Source organism: Mastigoproctus giganteus, chromosome 2 (genome assembly GCF_048544385.1).
Source record: "Mastigoproctus giganteus isolate SK-2022 chromosome 2, ASM4854438v1, whole genome shotgun sequence".
Lineage (NCBI taxonomy): Eukaryota > Metazoa > Arthropoda > Arachnida > Uropygi > Thelyphonidae > Mastigoproctus > Mastigoproctus giganteus.
Window position 1 is genome coordinate 95,666,705 of NC_143576.1, and position 18,086 is coordinate 95,684,790.

Here is an 18,086-nt window from a genome sequence, read left to right on the forward strand (position 1 = left end):
CTTAGAAAGGCTTTTGATACTGTTGCACATGGAAGACTGCCGTACAAATTGGAGCAGTGTAGCATTGGAGGAAAATTGCTGCTACGGATAAAGGGATGGTTGAGGAGGAGAAGACAGAGTGTGGTAATCAATGGACACTGCTCATCGTGGATTAATGTTATTAGTAAAGTCCCTCAGGGTTCAGTGTTGGGTCTTGTTGTTTTCTGTATTTATAAATGATATTGATGATGGTATATCAAGCTTAATGTCCAAGTTTGCAGACGATACAAAGGTTGGCAGGGTTGTTAAGGGCACTACTGACAGTATACTGCTGCAACAGGATATGGAAAGGTTGAGCAGATGGGCTGAGAAGTGGCAAATGAAGTTTAACATTGACAAATGTAAAGTACTATATATGGGAAACAATAACCCCAGAGCAATGTATCAACTCTGGTACTGCACTGACAGTGGTAGAGAATGAAAAGGATCTGGGGGTAATTGTGCAGGCAGATATATGAAGTTTTCTGAGCAGTGCAAACGGGCTGCAAGAGTAGCTCATGGTGTCTTGTCAATAATATACAGGAATTTTTCTAGCAGGGATAAGGAGGTGATTATTCCCTTGTATAAGGCAATGGTCAGGCCACACCTTGAGTACTGTATACAGGTCTGGAGGCCTCATTTAGAAGGATGTAGAGCTGCTGGAACGAGTACAGAGAAGGGCAACAAGATTAGTGAATGGAATAAAGGGTTGCTCTTACCAAGAAAGGCTTAAGTTTTGCAAATTACAGTGTCTGGAGATTAGGCACTGGCAAGGTGATCTGATAGAGGTGTATAAAGCCTTGAATGGTTTGAGCATGCTTAATGCTGATGGGATTATTCCTCTTGCTCAGAATAATCACCTGAGAGGGCATAAATTCAAATTGAGGAAAGGCAGATATAGGACAGATGTGCGGAAATTTGCCTTTAGCCAGCGAGTAGTTGGTTGGTGGAAAAGACTTCCATCCCTTGTTGTGGAAGTTGATAGCCTAAATAAATTTAAGGTTCAGCTGGACAGGTATTTCGAATGAACGGTGAGGTGAAATGGGAGTGGTTTTTTTTTTTTTTTGGTTGATGCTGCATAAGCTTGCTTTCTTGCATTGTATGCCTCAAATAATGCTAATGCTAATGTGCTACCATAGCATAGCATATTTTTGTGCACCTATTAGTACTTCTAAGAATTTCAAACAAAACATTCACTAGATCATGAAATTTCCATGAATGACTTGTTTCCACCCATTAAAAAGCCACTCATTTGTTTCTGCCATACATCCTATTGCCTGCATGGTGCAAAAGGTACTGCACAATTCAGATAAGTATGTATTAGCCAAATGCTAATGAATGTCTTCTGATGCTCCTGCCACTGTATCTTTTACGGATGCCTGTTATGTTAACCGGGGTCAGGATGTTGCTTAAAATGTCAGCTCTCATATCCTAATTGGTAGGGGAGGGGGGAAGAGTCCAATCCATCATGTCACTGGGAAATGGTAGTGCTGAATTGTATTGCACACATAATCCTCCCCAATGACAATACTGTTTGCTCAGATCACATTACTCATCCTTTACAGCTGAGGAAACATTCATTTTGTTGGAAAACCTGACCTCAGCCTTCTTGTCACCTACAATCGTAGACCTGTCAACTCTTCTGGTTTTGCCAGAAGATTTCCAGTATTCATGTGTATTTTGGTTTTCTGATAAGTTTTCTTTCTTCTGGATTTGTGATATTTGAGGGGTGTTTTTTTTATGGTGATTAACTCTCCTAATTACTGTATTTACTGTAATATTTTTGGAAATGTGTAGTCTGCCTGCATAAATTATTGTTTTATTCAAAATGTATCAGGTGACAGATAGCAATGTGGGAAGGGAATTCTTCCATTTCAAAGGCAGAGAAAATGTTAATTTTCATTCAGTGTTCTTTGCCATTCAATGTCTAACAAACTGTTCATTAAATCATACATTATTGGTTGGTATTTTGTTTTTTTATTGTTAAACTGTGAACAGTTGTACACAGTTGAATGATATTTAATAACAGTAAATTTATATATGAATATGATAGCCTGACTTACTTCCTAAGGAGAGAAAAAAATATAATCCATTATATATAATTGTTTCTTCAAATTTCTTCAAAAATATAATCCATTATATATAATTGTTTCTTCTTCATCACTTATGCCCAAAATGGAACAAAATTGCTTGTGTGGCATCTGTGAGGCACCTTTGTGTTATGGATGCAGTGACCAAGGAACTGAATGCAAAAAATAATTTCGATATCATGTACTTTGATTTCAGGAAAGCTTTTGATACTGTCGCACATAAAAGACTGTTGTGCAAACTGGAGCAATGTGGCATTAAGGACAAGTTACTGCTATGGATAAAGGGATGGTTAAGTAGTAGAAGAAGAAGATAAAAATGGTTATCAATGGGCACTGCTCTTTGTGCACAGTGTTATTAGTGGAGTTTCCCATCGTTCAGTGCTGGCTGGATTCATTGTTGTTTTCAATATTTATCAGTGATATTAATGAAGGTATATTATGCTTAATGTTTAGGTTTGCATATGATACAAAGGTTGGCAGGGTGGTTAATGACAATCATCAGGGTGAGCTACTGCAACAAGATCTAGGAAAATTTGATCGATGGGCTGAGAAATGGCAGCTGAAGTTTAACATTAACAAATGCAGGAGACTGCACATGAGTAGCAGTAACCCCAGAATAACTTATCAACTGTGTGATAGGATAATCAACTCAGGGTAGTGAAGAATGAAAAAGACTTGGGGGTAATTGTGCAGTCAGACATGAAATTCTCTAGGCAGTGCAGACATGCTGCCAGGAGACAGCTCATGGGGTTTTGTCAATGATATACAGAAACTTTGCTAGCAGAAATAAGGAGGTGATCACATCTCTTTGCATAAAGCCATGGTTAGGCCACATCTCCAGACCTTGTATACAGGTCTGGAGACCTCACTTCAGGAAGGGGTGTAGATCTGCTGGAATGGATAAATCAGATTGGTGAAGGGAACAAAAGGGTGCTCTTACCTATAAAGGATTTTTCTGGAAATTGCAGCACCTTGAGACCAGGCACCTGCAGGAGAGATCTGACTGAGGTGTTCAAGGCCTTGAATGAGTTGAGGAAGCTGAATGTTAATGGCATTCTTCCTCTTGCTGAGATAACACACGAGGGGGCATAAATTCAAGCTGAGGAAGAATGGTTGCAGTATAGATGTGTGGAAGTTTGCCTTCAGCCAGCGGGTGGTTGATTGTTGGAACAGGGACTTCTTTTCTGTTATTGTGGAAGTGGATAGGTTGAATAAATTCAAGGGAGAACTAGACAAATTCTTGGATGGTAGAAATGGTTGGGTTTTTTTGGCTGATGCTTTATAAGCTTGCTTTCTTACATCATTTGCCATTATTACTACTTATATGACTACTACTTTTTTTTAATTATAAACACATTTAATAGCTTTTTTTTACTAAACAAAAATGTGGTATCTGCCAGACACCACATTTTTTGTTAGTCTTCATTTCTTTTCTAAGCTAGAGAAAACAAAACTCTGTGGAAAGATTAGACAGCTCTTGCTGGCATCTCAAAGATGCCAAATGAGAGTGGGAGTTAACCTACAAGAAACATATATGCTATTTTTAGCCTGGTGTCTGGTAAATGACAAATGAAAAACTGACCTCTTGTAATTTATGGTACAGAAAAACCTTTATCAAGTTCTCATTTATACAAAGTAGATCTCATTTTCCCTTCAAAAGGGATAGGCATTCTCACATTGAAAAGTTCATTTTATACAAAATATGTTAATATATATTACAAAGTATGTTGATCGTGTGAATTTACCTAGTTGTCAAGGTCACTTTGTCATTAAGAAAAGGGGAGTCAGAGCCATCAGTTTCTGATGGCTCTGAAGCAAGTATGAAGCAAGCCAAAACATTGCTTACTTCATGCTACAGCTGTGGGCATTGGCATAATAATATTCTATGTAAGTGAGATTTTAGTGAAGTAAACATTTGTTTTGTGTCAAATGTGAAAACTGCTGTTCAACATGGGTACAGAGCAAAAGAAAAATGAATTATGCTTGGATACTAAATTCAAAATCATTGAAGTTGATAAACTGGAGCACACCAAAACAAAAATCCCAATGCAATTTAACACATTATTTATTAACAACATTATCAATGGTATTAAAAAACTGGAAGAAAATATAAGATGCTTCTGAAGCTACAATTTTGCTAAAAAGAAGAAAACATATATTTGGTGCAAAGCATAAAGAAATTCTATTGGAATAGTACTACTACCAGATGAAGGCATTGAATTTACCGATATTGGATCCCTGCTGCAAAAATACACTGACTGCATGTTAACCTTGTATCAGTAATTTTATGTATAGCAATTATTTTCTGCAGTGCTTTAAAGAGCAAAACAATTTAGTCTCACTTGATATCTGTAGCTAATTTGGAGGAGTGAATAAGGAGAAAACCCTAGATTGTTTGGAAACAAGACATTTTCAAAATGGCTGAGACAGGAGTATTTTACAATTTGCTTCCCAAAGTAACTGTTTATAATGAAACTTATGGGAAAAAACCACACAAAGGTTGAATGTTCATTTATGTACCAATGCAGATGATACTACAAAGTTTTGTAGTACCCTTTGCATTGGTCACTGTTCATACTGAAACTTGTCATGGAAAAAATTTAACAGAAGTTGATTGTGCATTTATATACCAATACTACAAAGCTGCTCTCTCATCATTAGCAAGTTGTCTAAGCCAAGATGTGTTAAAGGAGAGCCACTCTCTCTTGTGAGCATGAATCAACAAAACAGAACAGCTTGGCTTACCCAAATGTTGCGCTTTGTTTTGGCTTAACATTAAAATTTTTCAATCATGGATTCTAAAATTAGATAGAAGATTGCTCATGCAGAAAAGGAAAATTCTGGAATGCTGGTGCACCATCATCTAATGTGACCAGGTTTGCTAATGTTAACATGCCAATCTTTTATAGTACTGGCTAGAGCATTGTTCACAAGGTAAAAGTCTTTTGTATTTCACTTAAGGATGAACATATATATCATTATAAGGTTTAAAATGATTACATCTATATTCTTGAGCTTATATATTTCTAGAACAGTTTTGTGATGCTAAATATATACCAAAACAAAGCAACTTACCTGAATTGCTGATTAGCAGATACAAATATGAGAGTACTACATTTTACTTAATGTTTACTTAAAATTTGTGAATCTACCTTCTGCATCAAACAAACATTTAGTTACACTGTATGTTGAAATGAATTTATATTTCTAACAAAGCTACAAACAAAACAATCAGTAATATAGTAGAAAATTGTAGAAAATTAATAAGTAAAATAACCAGTTTTATTGCATAGTCCAACGTTCTTTTTCTTTGCATAGGAAAACAGTTCAGTTGTTTATATTTTAACAACATTTCACTCACAGTTTAGAACAGTTCAGATCATTACTTACAATGCAGCTGTTTCCACATAAAAACTTGAAATAATTGCCATCTGTTACTACTACACTGTATATGAACGATAATGGTCAGTACTTATTACTATTTATCCTATTATCATTCTCTTTTTGTTCAAAATGGCTTTCAGTTCTTTCTGAAGGGTATATGGAATCCGAAGTCTGTCTATATCATTTTCACTATGTAGATAAGGTCGAATTACTTGCAAACATCTTTCTTTCAGGGCATACACTGGGGAGGGAAAAATATATATATTATTTCAAATATGTAGAAATACTCCTATTTAATCAATGAAAGAACACATCTATAATATTTATATTTTTAGTATTCCTGCTGAAATAAGTTAATGAACCATTTGTAATTTAATAGAATACCTATAAAGGGTGGCCCATAAGTAAGGAAAGGAAAGGGGCAGAACATGTTTGACTGTAAATAACAACACTATTTTAAATGTGTATTTTAATTATTGCTAACACAACAGAAAGGGCATAAATAAACTTTAAAAAAAAGTCTGGTCAGTATGGCTGCCATTCATACTTTCAGGAAACTCACAATTTCAATCTTCAATAAAAATACAATAAAAAAAAAAAAAGAAACTATTTTTTAAATAACTTATACATATTTACTGCAGCAGTTAATCAAAATAGCTTCCTTAATTATTGACCACCCTGTATAATATCTCTATCTATAGTAAGTATTCTATAATAACACCGGGAAAAACTGTAAAACACTCATTTATAGCAGTGTCATAACCAAATTAATGGTTAAAAAGTGCAAAATGTTGAACAAAACACAAGAAATGTTTGACTTCATTATGTACATATTTACAATTCAGAAATAAACATAATAATATGAACAGAGGTTTTGAGTGCTTTATCATCTTCAAACAACACAGTTTATTTACACATCACACCACTCAAAGAATAACTTGAAACTGAGAAAATCTACTGTATATTCATTTCTTTCATCTAGATTAATGGAAATTTTCCATTCATTCTAAGCCTGTCAGACAGAAGAAATTTGCTTCCTATCTTCTCCAATCCGGAGATGGGAGAAGGTAAGAAGTGAATTTCTACCATATATTAAAGATAACTGCTAAAATAGTATCTTACACATGAATGCTACACAAAATATAGCTGCAACACCGATTAGTTGTTGTTTAAAAATAATTTATAAACTACAAATACAATCTTATCTGTAAATTAACCTGTAGATCCCACTCTAAATCTCAATACTAGATTAACTTCAGTATCACAATTCTGGAGGTAAAAAGTGGTAGTATGAATTCTGTTTCTAGTATAGGTATGTGATCATCCAATATTTTTTTAATATGAGATATAAATAGCTGATATAATTTTGGCAATCAGCTTGCCCTAAAAAATAAACAGACACCGCACTTTTAAGCAAAACTGTGAACCAATAGTGAATATATAAAATCATTTATTGCCAATCAAATCAATGAAATTGGAGATAAGTCTGCAAAAGTTAAAAGTTTGATATGAGTGAATCTAAAACACTTTCTGTATACCTTGTTGTGAATCCAGATCAAAGCAGGTAGTTGGTTTGATGAAGAGTTGATTAAAGAAGAATCAAATCTATCAGTATCTTGCAAAATGAATGATTTCATACACTGCAAATACATATAGTCTAGTTAATATGTAAAACCGAAAGAAACTGGCTTTTTGAAATTATTAATGGAAAATAATGCATAAATCTATCACCTATAGTGTGCTCTCTCTCTCTCTCTCAAGTCCAGCTAGCCTATTTCCCCTCCGCACTTCTATGGCTATTACCCTCAGAGAAATACTTAAAAATGACAGTTTCTGAGGTTCTGTATTTATTGTGAAGTAACTACTCGATGTTACCATTCAGTTAGCAGTATAGAGCAATTGTCATATCTACAACTGACCTCTAAATTTCCAGCTGAAATAAAATCTGGCTCAATAAAGTTACTGCTCCTACCAGCAGAAACAGTCACCAACAGATTATATAGAAAAAAAATTCGAATGATATAATTAAATTAGTCCTCTAACCTATAATTATCAACTAATGATTCATAAGTTGTATTTATAAGTACTTCTTCCCATAAGCTATTTGTCTAAAATTGAACAAGTACTGTACCTTTGGAAAATATAAGGTACAATTAATTAAACTCGAGGACATTACAATACTACTAAGTAAGAAAGATTTAATAAAGACACTTTTCCATGTGAAGTATTTTAATTAGTTTATTGGTATGTAAAGGGCAGTTTGGTACAATTAGACCCCAAAAAACTCCAATAACTAAATAAAATTGGCTGTGTTTTGGATTTCAATACCGAAATCCATCTTCAGGCGTGGAGTTTTTGGTTTGGAAGGAGTTTCCAAAACTTGATTACGGGAAACCAAACTGCAGCACACTGAGGAACTCAACCAGAATTAAGAATAAATATGGAAACAATCTGTTTAAACGAAGAAGTCAGAACACATTAACATAAAGGAAGTTAACCATAAATCTTGGTTAAATTTTCTACAATGCTACAGAGATAATTATGATTTTCCAAAATCCCATTAAACTTAAAGATCTGATTCACTGTAGCACATCAAAATGCATACTCAACACAGCTCAAATTGAACACATTAGTGATGTTATCAAAAATATCAGACAAAGCATAACAACCATCTAAAACATAACCAATTTAGTTATTAGGATTGTTTGGGTTCTAATTGTATCAACAGTCCTTTGCATACCAATAAACTAATTAAAATACTTCACCTGGAAAAGTATCTTCATTAAATATTTCTTACCTGTAAAGTACTATTATTGTAATCCTGCACATCTAAACTAAATCTGTACTACTAACCATATTTACATTTTCATCCCCTTCAGAACCAAATTTTATTTCAGCTATTTTAATTTTTAGACACTTTTTGTCAAATTAAAAATTTAATAATAAATGAGAAATTAACATAGTAGTTTAAAATTTACAAGGTAATATAAATAAATGGATTATTTATATTACCTTATGAATTACAGTTAAAAAATGGCAAAATCCTCAGCTTGATTTATATTTTTAAACCTAAAGAATATTGGGATGGCAAGCATGATATTATACAGTCACAGGCTCTGGAAGCATGACATTCTGGTTGTAGGAGAGAGGGAAGAACATGAACAGCTGTAAAAATATGGCCTCAGTTTCTGGGTAATAACAAACTAAAATGCATTCAGATTCTATGATGAATATTCGTGATTGGTATGTTGAAAACAGAGTAAGCTTTAACCACAGACAATGATGGTACTAATAGGTTTGAACAACAAAAATTGATGGATTACAATTAGATATGGGTAAAATTGAATAATCAGTAATCAAGAGATTTCAATAATCAAAAGGTTCATTCATTAAAAATCCTTGTTAAGGTCATTTAAAATTCACAATAGAGAAACTTTGACTGGGTTGTTACTTTTTTAGGATTGAGTCAGTATATTTTATATGTGATGGGTAGTCATGAGATGGGATTTGTGTTGCAGTTCTTTTTTGTGGAGAGAACAGATGCAGGGTATAAGAGTTAACTTGTGAACACAAAATTTGGTACAAAGGTCCAGAAGAATATTCTAAATAAATCCCGAAGTCTGAGCAACTCTTCCAAATTTATTGCATGTTTTTCTGGGGAAGAGGAACTGTGTGTGGGGGGGGGGGAGATTAAAGGCTTCCAAGGGACCTTTTGGGAACCAGCTTATTAGAGGCTTGAAATGGTGGAACCTATGTTTAGTACCCAGAGCAAAGCTTTGGCAGTTCCCCTATCTCGTCCAATATGCAGTATGATTGATTTGGGGTTGTGATGGACATCATGGCAAGATCGAATCTTCCATATATTTCGAGGGAACAGCTCTAAAACGGTGTTCACAGGCCAGTTGCTAGATAGTCCACCAGACCGAACCTATTGATAACTGTCTAGGAGGCTTCAGGATCAGCCAGCGTATAATGTTGCTGCCTCTATTCTGCCAGATAATGACTGGAGGGAGTCCGACTACTTATCAGGCAACACAGAAGCCTATGGCAGTCTGTAATCAAGTCACAAAGGAGGTTAGGCAGGTGAAGACAGATTACGAGAAATCTTTGGAAAGGGGCACAAAGAAAAACAGCAAATATTCATCCCCTTCTAGAGTTTACTTATGTAAACTCTAGAAGGGGATGAATCAGATTGGTCTACTTAACAGATAATTTGACTATTGATGATCCTGCTCAAATAGCTAATAAAATGAATGAGCATTTTGCATCTACATTCACATGAGGAGTTATTCAAGGAGAGGAATGCCAGAAGTTTATCACTCTTTAACAGGGAGCTAAGTGATTTTGTAATAACTGAGAGCAAAGTGGAGGAGAAATTGTTGAAGTTAAACATAAAAAAGGCACCTGGGGCAGATGGAATCTATCCAGTTATAATGAAGGAGGCAGCAAGGGAAGTAAGCAAATCCTTAGCCATAATTATGAGAGAATCGTTAGGGTCAGGGGAGGTCCCCATGGACTGGAGATGTGTAAATGTATCCCCAATTCACAAAGAGGGTTCAAAGGGTGACACAAATAATTATAGACCTATTGGTTTAACTTCTGTTCCGGGGAAAATAATGGAATCACTGGTTAAAGAGGTGATACAGGATCGTAGACAAGTTATCTGAGCTGCAGTTATCTGAACTATAACTGCAGTTCAGACAACCCATGCTGTCTGAACTGCAGTTATAGTTCAGACAGCATGGGTTTGTTAAGGTAAAGTCTTGTCTGACAAATTTGATATTTGATTGGATGCTACGATGTGGTTACAAAGGAACTGGATGCAAAAAATAATTTTGATATCATATACCGGTGACCCCCGCTTAACGCTGATAATTCGTTCCGTAAAAACAGAGCGCTAAGTGAATCCACGCTAAGCGAGCACCAAATTCCCATAAGGTAACATATGTATTTGTGAGTTGCAGTCGGTGCCATAGGATATTTCCTAATCAATAATAAAAGGTAGTGAAAAGATGCACAAATGTCGGTCAAAATATTTAATATTCAAATATTTGTACATACAGGGTGTCTCAAAAATATTGGTACAAACGTTTAGAGGAGGTAGGTAACATCTAAAGGAATGTGAATCGCATAGGAACCCCTAACCGGAAACGTCACGGGAAAGTAGTAGCAGAGGCACAAGAAGCAGAAATGACACAAGACAGTAATTAGTGCCAAACATTTATTTGACATAATATTAACAATGGAGTACGAGATGGATGCATTTCATGATGTTACAACAGATGCTCGAAGGTTCCACCATGAGACGCGATGTATGGATGACACCGACGCAGCATGGATTGGAGGACACGCTCAAACACACCTGGAATGTCTTTGACAGTAGCAGCAGCAGCGCAGACGAGTCTCGCCACAAGATCCATTTCCGTCTCCACAGGTGATTCATATACGATAGATTTGAGGGCCCCCACTGAAAGAAATCAAGGCTCGATATAATCTGGTGAGCGTGGGGGCCAGGCAACGGGTCCACCACGGCCAATCCATCAACGCCCAAAACACCTGTTCAAATGGTCACAAACACACCTTCCATAATGGGCAGATGCCCCGTCATGTTGAAACCAAATGTTGCGTCTCACATCTGCTGGAACATCGTCGAGTAACCCTGGTGTAGAACTTGTACAAGAAAGATCCGATATTTAGCGGAGTTCATGCGGGATGGTAACAGGTATGGGCCGACTAAGCGGTCACCGACAATACCTGCCCACACATTTATTGCAAAGCGATGTTGTGCCACATGGGGGCACACACCGTGTGGGCCCTCTGCTAATCCATACACTAGGTGCATGTCTGCCAGCTCACAGTTTGTATATCGATGCATGCTCTTCGTGCAGCGACTACTGTTTGAATGGGTAAACCAGAAATTTTCCCTCTCACAAACTGATGAACAGCGCCATGTATCGACTTATGGTGACGTTTCCGGTTATGGGTTCCTATGCGATTCACATTCCTTTGGATGTTACCTACCTCCCCTAAACGTTTGTACCAATATTTTTGAGACACCCTGTATAAAATATTCTGCATTGCATAGGTATATAATTATGTGGTAACTACTTACATATAAAAATTAAACTTAAAATTCCAATTAAAATCATGAATTTAATTAATCTAAATTGATTTAATTTAATTGATGAATTTAATCAAAAAAATTTGTCGATTTTGGGTTGAACTTTGGCCCTCTCCCAAATAAACTAAAAGGGGTATTAATTTTAAATCCCTCGCAGCGTTACCACCCAACAATAAAGTCAACCGATCCTTTGCCGCTTTGAAACCCGGCGTGTTTTTTTTTTCCTCTTCAATAATTTTAACAAGTTATTTTTTGAAAGTTTCGGCTCCTTAATCTGCACTTGTGGCTTCTCCCTGAATTTTAAATCTATTCAACCAGCCCTTACTAGTTTTAAATGGTTCCACATTTTTTTTTTTTTTTAGGTGAGTTTTCTTCAGATCATCATATTGGCTAATCTCTCTCTCTCTCTCTCTCTCTCTTTTTTTTTTTTTTAAATAATATTTAACTTAACTGAATTCTGAATTGGATATTATCTTCAATAAAATTAGTTAAGTCTTTCCATTTCAATCCTAATAGCCGACCTAGCCCTAGTTGCTTGCAGTGGAACAGCTATCTTTTCGGCGCCTCCAAAGCCAGGTGGGCAGGAGCAGCAGTGCGTAGCACACGCTTCCTGATTAGACCTGTGACCACGAAATATGGAGGAATGATGTAGAAAGGTCAGGGAATGACCACCACATATTCCTGGATCAATATGGCCTTAGTTGCTAGTACTCCAAATAACAACAACAGCTATCCTACCCACTGCTAAAATTAATTCCTTATTTTTTTAATAATTGTTCTTACAGTTAAACTTGCAAGTCCTAAATTATGGCACACATCTGCTTGTCTTTGACCAGAATCGATTCGCTTCAAAACGTCTAATTTGATTTTCAAATTCAGTCTTTTTCTTACATTTATAGTCTTCGTACTGCACTCAGACCTTGTTGCTTTTTCATTCTTATCGGCCATTATTAACTCTTCGAAAATGTAACTGCATTGGTTGCATTAATTATGATACAATGTTCGAGTAAACTGCCCGTTTCGCACAATGTCTAATCCGGTACTGAGTGATGACTAGACTTCGGATAAATGCATATAACGTAAAAATTACAAGCAATATACTTGATCATTTTTTAAAATGTTGATCTCAGAACTACGTAACAAGTCACTGTACTGCAATTAAATTAGCGTGAGAAAATTTCACTGAGCGTGGGAAAAGTTCTCGAGTCGACGTGGGAAACGTTTTAATGCTGTTTTGATATTCATTTTCAAGCTATTGACTCCATCAAATGAAACAATTTCGTTAAATATGCCAAAAATTCAATCTGTAAAACAGCATTATAGTGATCTGTGACAGTGTTATAGTCAGATACGGGTTATAATATAAGAACAGCATTATAGCGAATCAGCGTAAAGCGAACCGCATTATAACGGGGGCCTGCTGTACTTGGATTTCAGGAAAGCTTTTGATACTGTTGCACATGGAAGACTGCTGTACGAATTGGAGCGGTATGGCATTAAGGCAAAGTTACTGTAATGGATAAAGGGATGGTTGAGTGGGAGATGGCAGAGAATGATAATAAATGGACACTGCTCTACGTGGACTAATGTTATTAGCGGAGTCTCCCAGGGTTTGGTGCTCGGCCCATTGTTGTTTTTTGTATTTATCAATGATATCGATGAAGGTATATCAGACTTAATGTCCAAGTTTGCAGATGATACAAAGGTTGGCAGGGTTGTTAATGACAATAATGGCAAATGAAATTTAATGTTGACAAATGAAAAGTACTGCATATGGGTAGCAGTAACCCAAAAGAAACGTACCAACTGTGTGGTATTACACTCAGGGAGGTAGAGAATGAAAAAGACCTGGGGGTAATTGTGCAGTCAGATATGAAGGTCTCTGAGCAGTGCAGACGTGCTGCCAGAGCAGGTCATGGAGTTTTGTCAATGATATGTAGGAATTTTGCTAGCAGAGACAAGGAGGTGATTATCCCTTTGTATAAGGCAATGATCAGGCCACACCTTGAGTAATGTATACATGTCTGGAGGCCTCATTTTAGGAAGGACATAGAGTTGCTAGAACAAGTACAGAGAAGGGCAACAAGATTGGTGAGAGGAACAAAGTGGTATGCTTATGAAGAAAGGCTTAAGTTCTGCAAGTTGCAGCGTCTGGAGACTAGGCACCTGCGAGGAGATCTGATCGAGGTGTATAAGGCCTTGAATGGTTTATGCAGGCTCAATACTGAAGGGATACTTCCACTTTCTCAGATTAAGAACCTGAGGGGGCATAGATTCACTTTGAGGAGACAGTTGTAGAACAGATGTGCAGAAGTTTGCCTTTAGCAGGCAGGTAGTTGATTGACTAATAGACAAACTTATCTGCAAAAAGATCTAAATCTTCCAAACACTTCCTAGTTCATTTCACAAATATATGTGGTCTCAGCTGTAATCTCAATAATGTCCATTTCCACTTACAGTCTGCCAAATCTCATGTGCTTTTTCTGACAGAATCCCAGTTATTGGTTGATTCAACCACTGCTCATCTCAGTTGTCCAAATTACTTGCTGTATGATTCCTTTCATTTCAAAGGTGGTACTTGTGCACATGTCTGTTCTGATATTCTCTATCAGTAACTTAGCCTCTTTTCGATCTTATCTGTCTTAAAATCTCTCTACCAATTCTGTCAAATTTACACTTATAAACTATAATTTGTAGCACTACATATGTTTTAATAACAACTTTATCACATAGTCCATAAGGTACGACATTATTATTATTATTAGCCAAATGGTACAAGGCAGCCTGAGGCTTATGCTACACCAGCCAAAACAAAAAAAATTCCCAAGTTACCATGAGAGAGAGAGAGAGAGAGAGAGAGAGAGAGAGAGAGAGAGAGAGAGAGAGAGAGAGAGAGAGAAAAGTAGAAAGGAATCGCCAAGAAAGAGAAGAATGATGATATCCAGTTCAGGACTCTGGGTGTGCCAAGCCAACTCACCAGACGTGAGCCCCATTAATATTCATAGAGCTTTTAGTATCCATGATTTGGCATAGATATAGTATCACAAATAGGTCGCTTGAGAGTTCGAATCTTGCAGGTTTGCGATAAATAGATAAATTTATTATCTATTATAACTACTTAGATTTTACAAACATAACAGTATAGCATAATACATATACCTCAAACTTGATAGGAGATTGGAAATATACATAACGTAAGATCGATATTGCAATATATATATTGAATAATGTAAACTACATAGCATAACCAGTGCATAGTGCATTAGGATATAAGTTTCGTGTAGTAATTTTAATTATATTGAATTTGAACCGAAATCAAGCCTCAGACCAGAGCAGCAAAACAAAAGGCTCAAGGTAGTGGGAGTGCTGTGGCTCGGGGTAGAAATGGGGGGGGGCAACTGTCCTCCGAATCACAGCTTTATGAAATGTACTGCTTATTTGCTGTTTGCAGAGATATCAGGAATAGGACATTATACTGCCAATGGGGAATGTCTTTGTGTGTATATGATGTAAAGATTGTGAGGATATTAGGCACCAACTCAGTGTTGTTATGGGCCTTTATGAGAGCTTGAATGGGGTAAATACCCTCAAGGATTTACATTGGGGGGCATCAAGCTCTCAGCTGCCCATATCAACATTTCTCAGTGTGATCTGTGCTTGTTGACAGGAGAGACTGTTTCTACAGGGATGGGATACACTTTAGCTTGCACTTGATCATCAGGCAACACACTGGCAATCCCCAAGGTAGAATGCACTGGTTCCACAGGAGCTAGTTGTTGTTGTTGACTCTACTGTCATGGAAACAGGAAATATATTGTGCAAAATGGGTAGGCAGATTAGACCCAGGGTATGACTGTCAAGGGCAAAAGATGGCGACGTTATTGAGCAGATATCATCTTTTAAGGACACAAAAGGTGATATCGTTGTGCATGTTGCCACTAATGACATTAAGAGTAAGAGATCTGCAGACTTACTTAACAAGTACAGGTCAATGTTCAAAAAAAGTTGCAAGTTAGGGTAAATTTCAAAATGCCTACACTCCTGCCCAGACACGATAGGAGGGATTATATGAAAGCCTCATCACTCAATTCAGCCCTGGAGAGATTGTGTAAGGCTTGTTGGGGTAGAATTTTTCTCAGTGTGATCTGTGCTTGTTGATAGGAGAGAGTGTTTCTACAGGGATTGGATACACTTTAGCATTAGCATTATAAAAGGCACACGATGCAAGAAAGCAAGCTTATGTAGCATCTGCCAAAAAATAAAAAAAAAACCTTCTAATTCACCCATCCACCTGCTCCAAATGTTTTTCTAGTTCTGCCTTAAATCTATTTATGCTATCAACTTCTACAATGACAGATGGAAGTTTTCTCCAACAATCAAAAACCTGCTGACTACATACATCTATCCTACAACTTCTATCTACATATATCTATCCTACAACTTCTATCTACATACATCTATTTAACAACTGTCTTTCAATTTGAATTTATGCCCTCTCAGGTGATTATTCTGAGCAAGAGTAAGAATCCCGACAGCATTGAGCATGCTCAAACCATTCAAGGCTTTATACACCTCAATTAGATCACTTCAAAAGTGGTGCCTAGTCTCCAGACACTGTAATTTCAAAAATTAAGCCTTTCTTCTTAAGAGCAACACTTTGTTCCATTCACTAATCTCGTTGCCCTTCTCTGTACTCATTCCAACAGCTCTACATCCTTCTTAAAATTAGGCGTCGACGTGTATACAGTACTCAAGGTGTGGCCCGACCATTGCCTTATACAAAGGGGTAATCATCTCCTTATCCCTGCTAGAAAAATTCCTGTATATCATTAACAAGGCACCATGAGCTACTCTTGCAGATCGTCTGCACTGCTCAGAAAACTTCATATCTGCTTGCTTGTTTGTTTGTTTGTTTGATTGTGTTTTATTGGTGCATCAGCAACTATGGCTATAATGCGCCAAAACCTTGTCATAAAAAGTAAAAACTTCCAGTGACCTACTGCTGAATTAGGTCACTACGTCAGGTTATAAAAATACGTATAAACTGTAAAAGACAAATATCAGTAAAAAGTAACAATAGTAAATCTTAAAATAGTAAGATTTTTTTAAATATGAGGAAAACGTTTTACTGATTTTAGGGAATTAAAAATAGCAGACACATGGTCATTGTCGGATAAAATCTCACTGAGTGTATACGGCTCAGTCAGATGGTTAAAAGCGGTAAAACGAGCATTTCTAAAACTAGTACAGTCAACTAAAATGTGTCTGATTGTTAAACTTGTGCCACAGGACTCAACACATAGGAGGGTCATCAGCCCTCAGCAAAAACAAATGTGTCAAATGACTATGTCCTATGCGGGTCTGGGCAAGAACAACTTCCTCCTTACGATTCCTGCGCAGACTAGACTGCCACGGTTCAATTACAGGCTTTATACGATATAGTTTATTCCCAGTCTGTCTATTCCACAAATCCTGCCATTGGGAGTGTATTTTCTCGTGTATTATTTGCCTGTAGTCTGTATAGGGGACTGACAGGCAGATCTGCTTGCACAATTACCCCCAGGTCCTTTTCATTCTCTACCACTGTCAGTGTAGTACCACACAGTTGATACATTACTCTGGAATTACTGCTTCCCATATGTAGTACTTTACATTTGTCAATGTTAAACTTCATTTGCCACCTCTCAGCCCATCTGCTCAACTTTTCTGGATCATGTTGCAGCAGTGTACTGTCATTAGTGTCATTAACAACCCTGCCAACCTTCGTATCTTCTGCAAACTTGGACATTAAGCCTGATATACCATAATCAATATCATTAATAAATACAGAAAACAACAATGGACACAGGATACTCCACTAATAACATTAGTCCATCAAGAGCAATGTCCACTGATTACCACTCTCTGTCTTCTCCCAATCAACCATCCCTTTATCCATAGCAGCAATTTGCCTCCAATGCCATACTGCGCCAATCCGTGCAGCAGTCTTCCATGTGCAACAGTATCAAAAGCCTTTCTAAGATCCAAATATATCGAAATTGTTCTTTGCATCCAGTTCCTTTGTGACCACACCATAATATCCAATCAAACTGGTCAGACAAGACTGCTCCTTAACAAACTCATGCTGTGTCCGAGCTATAACTGAAGTCTTGTCTAGATGATCCTGCAGCGCTTCTTTAATTAGTGCCTCCATTAATTTCCCTGGAACAGAAGTTAAACTAATAGGTCTGTAATTACTTTTGTCCCCCTTTGATTCTATTTGTGAATTGGGATCACATTTGCACATCTCCAATCCGTGGGTAACTCCCCTGAGTCCAAGGAAGCTCTCATAATTATGGCTAAGCGTTTGTTTACTTCCTTTGATGCCTCCCTTAATGTAACTGGATAGATCCCATCCACCCCAGGTGCCTTTCTTATGTTTATTCTTATTGTTTATCTTCAACAATTTCTCCTCCACTTTTCTCTCAATTATT

General features: G+C 36.8%; 1 protein-coding gene across 2 annotated transcripts in view; it reads right to left on the reverse strand.

Moving 5' to 3' along the window:
* Positions 1-5,482: 5,482 nt before the first annotated feature.
* Vhl (von Hippel-Lindau protein) overlaps positions 5,483-18,086 on the reverse strand; it is a 52,230-nt gene continuing 39,626 nt past the window's right edge. For both annotated transcript variants that reach the window (XM_090368597.1, XM_090368599.1), the window contains exon 3: positions 5,483-5,733. In XM_090368597.1, the coding sequence (XP_090224723.1) occupies positions 5,591-5,733 (143 nt within the window). In that variant the 3' untranslated portion in view covers positions 5,483-5,590. The remainder of the gene's footprint in view (positions 5,734-18,086) is intronic.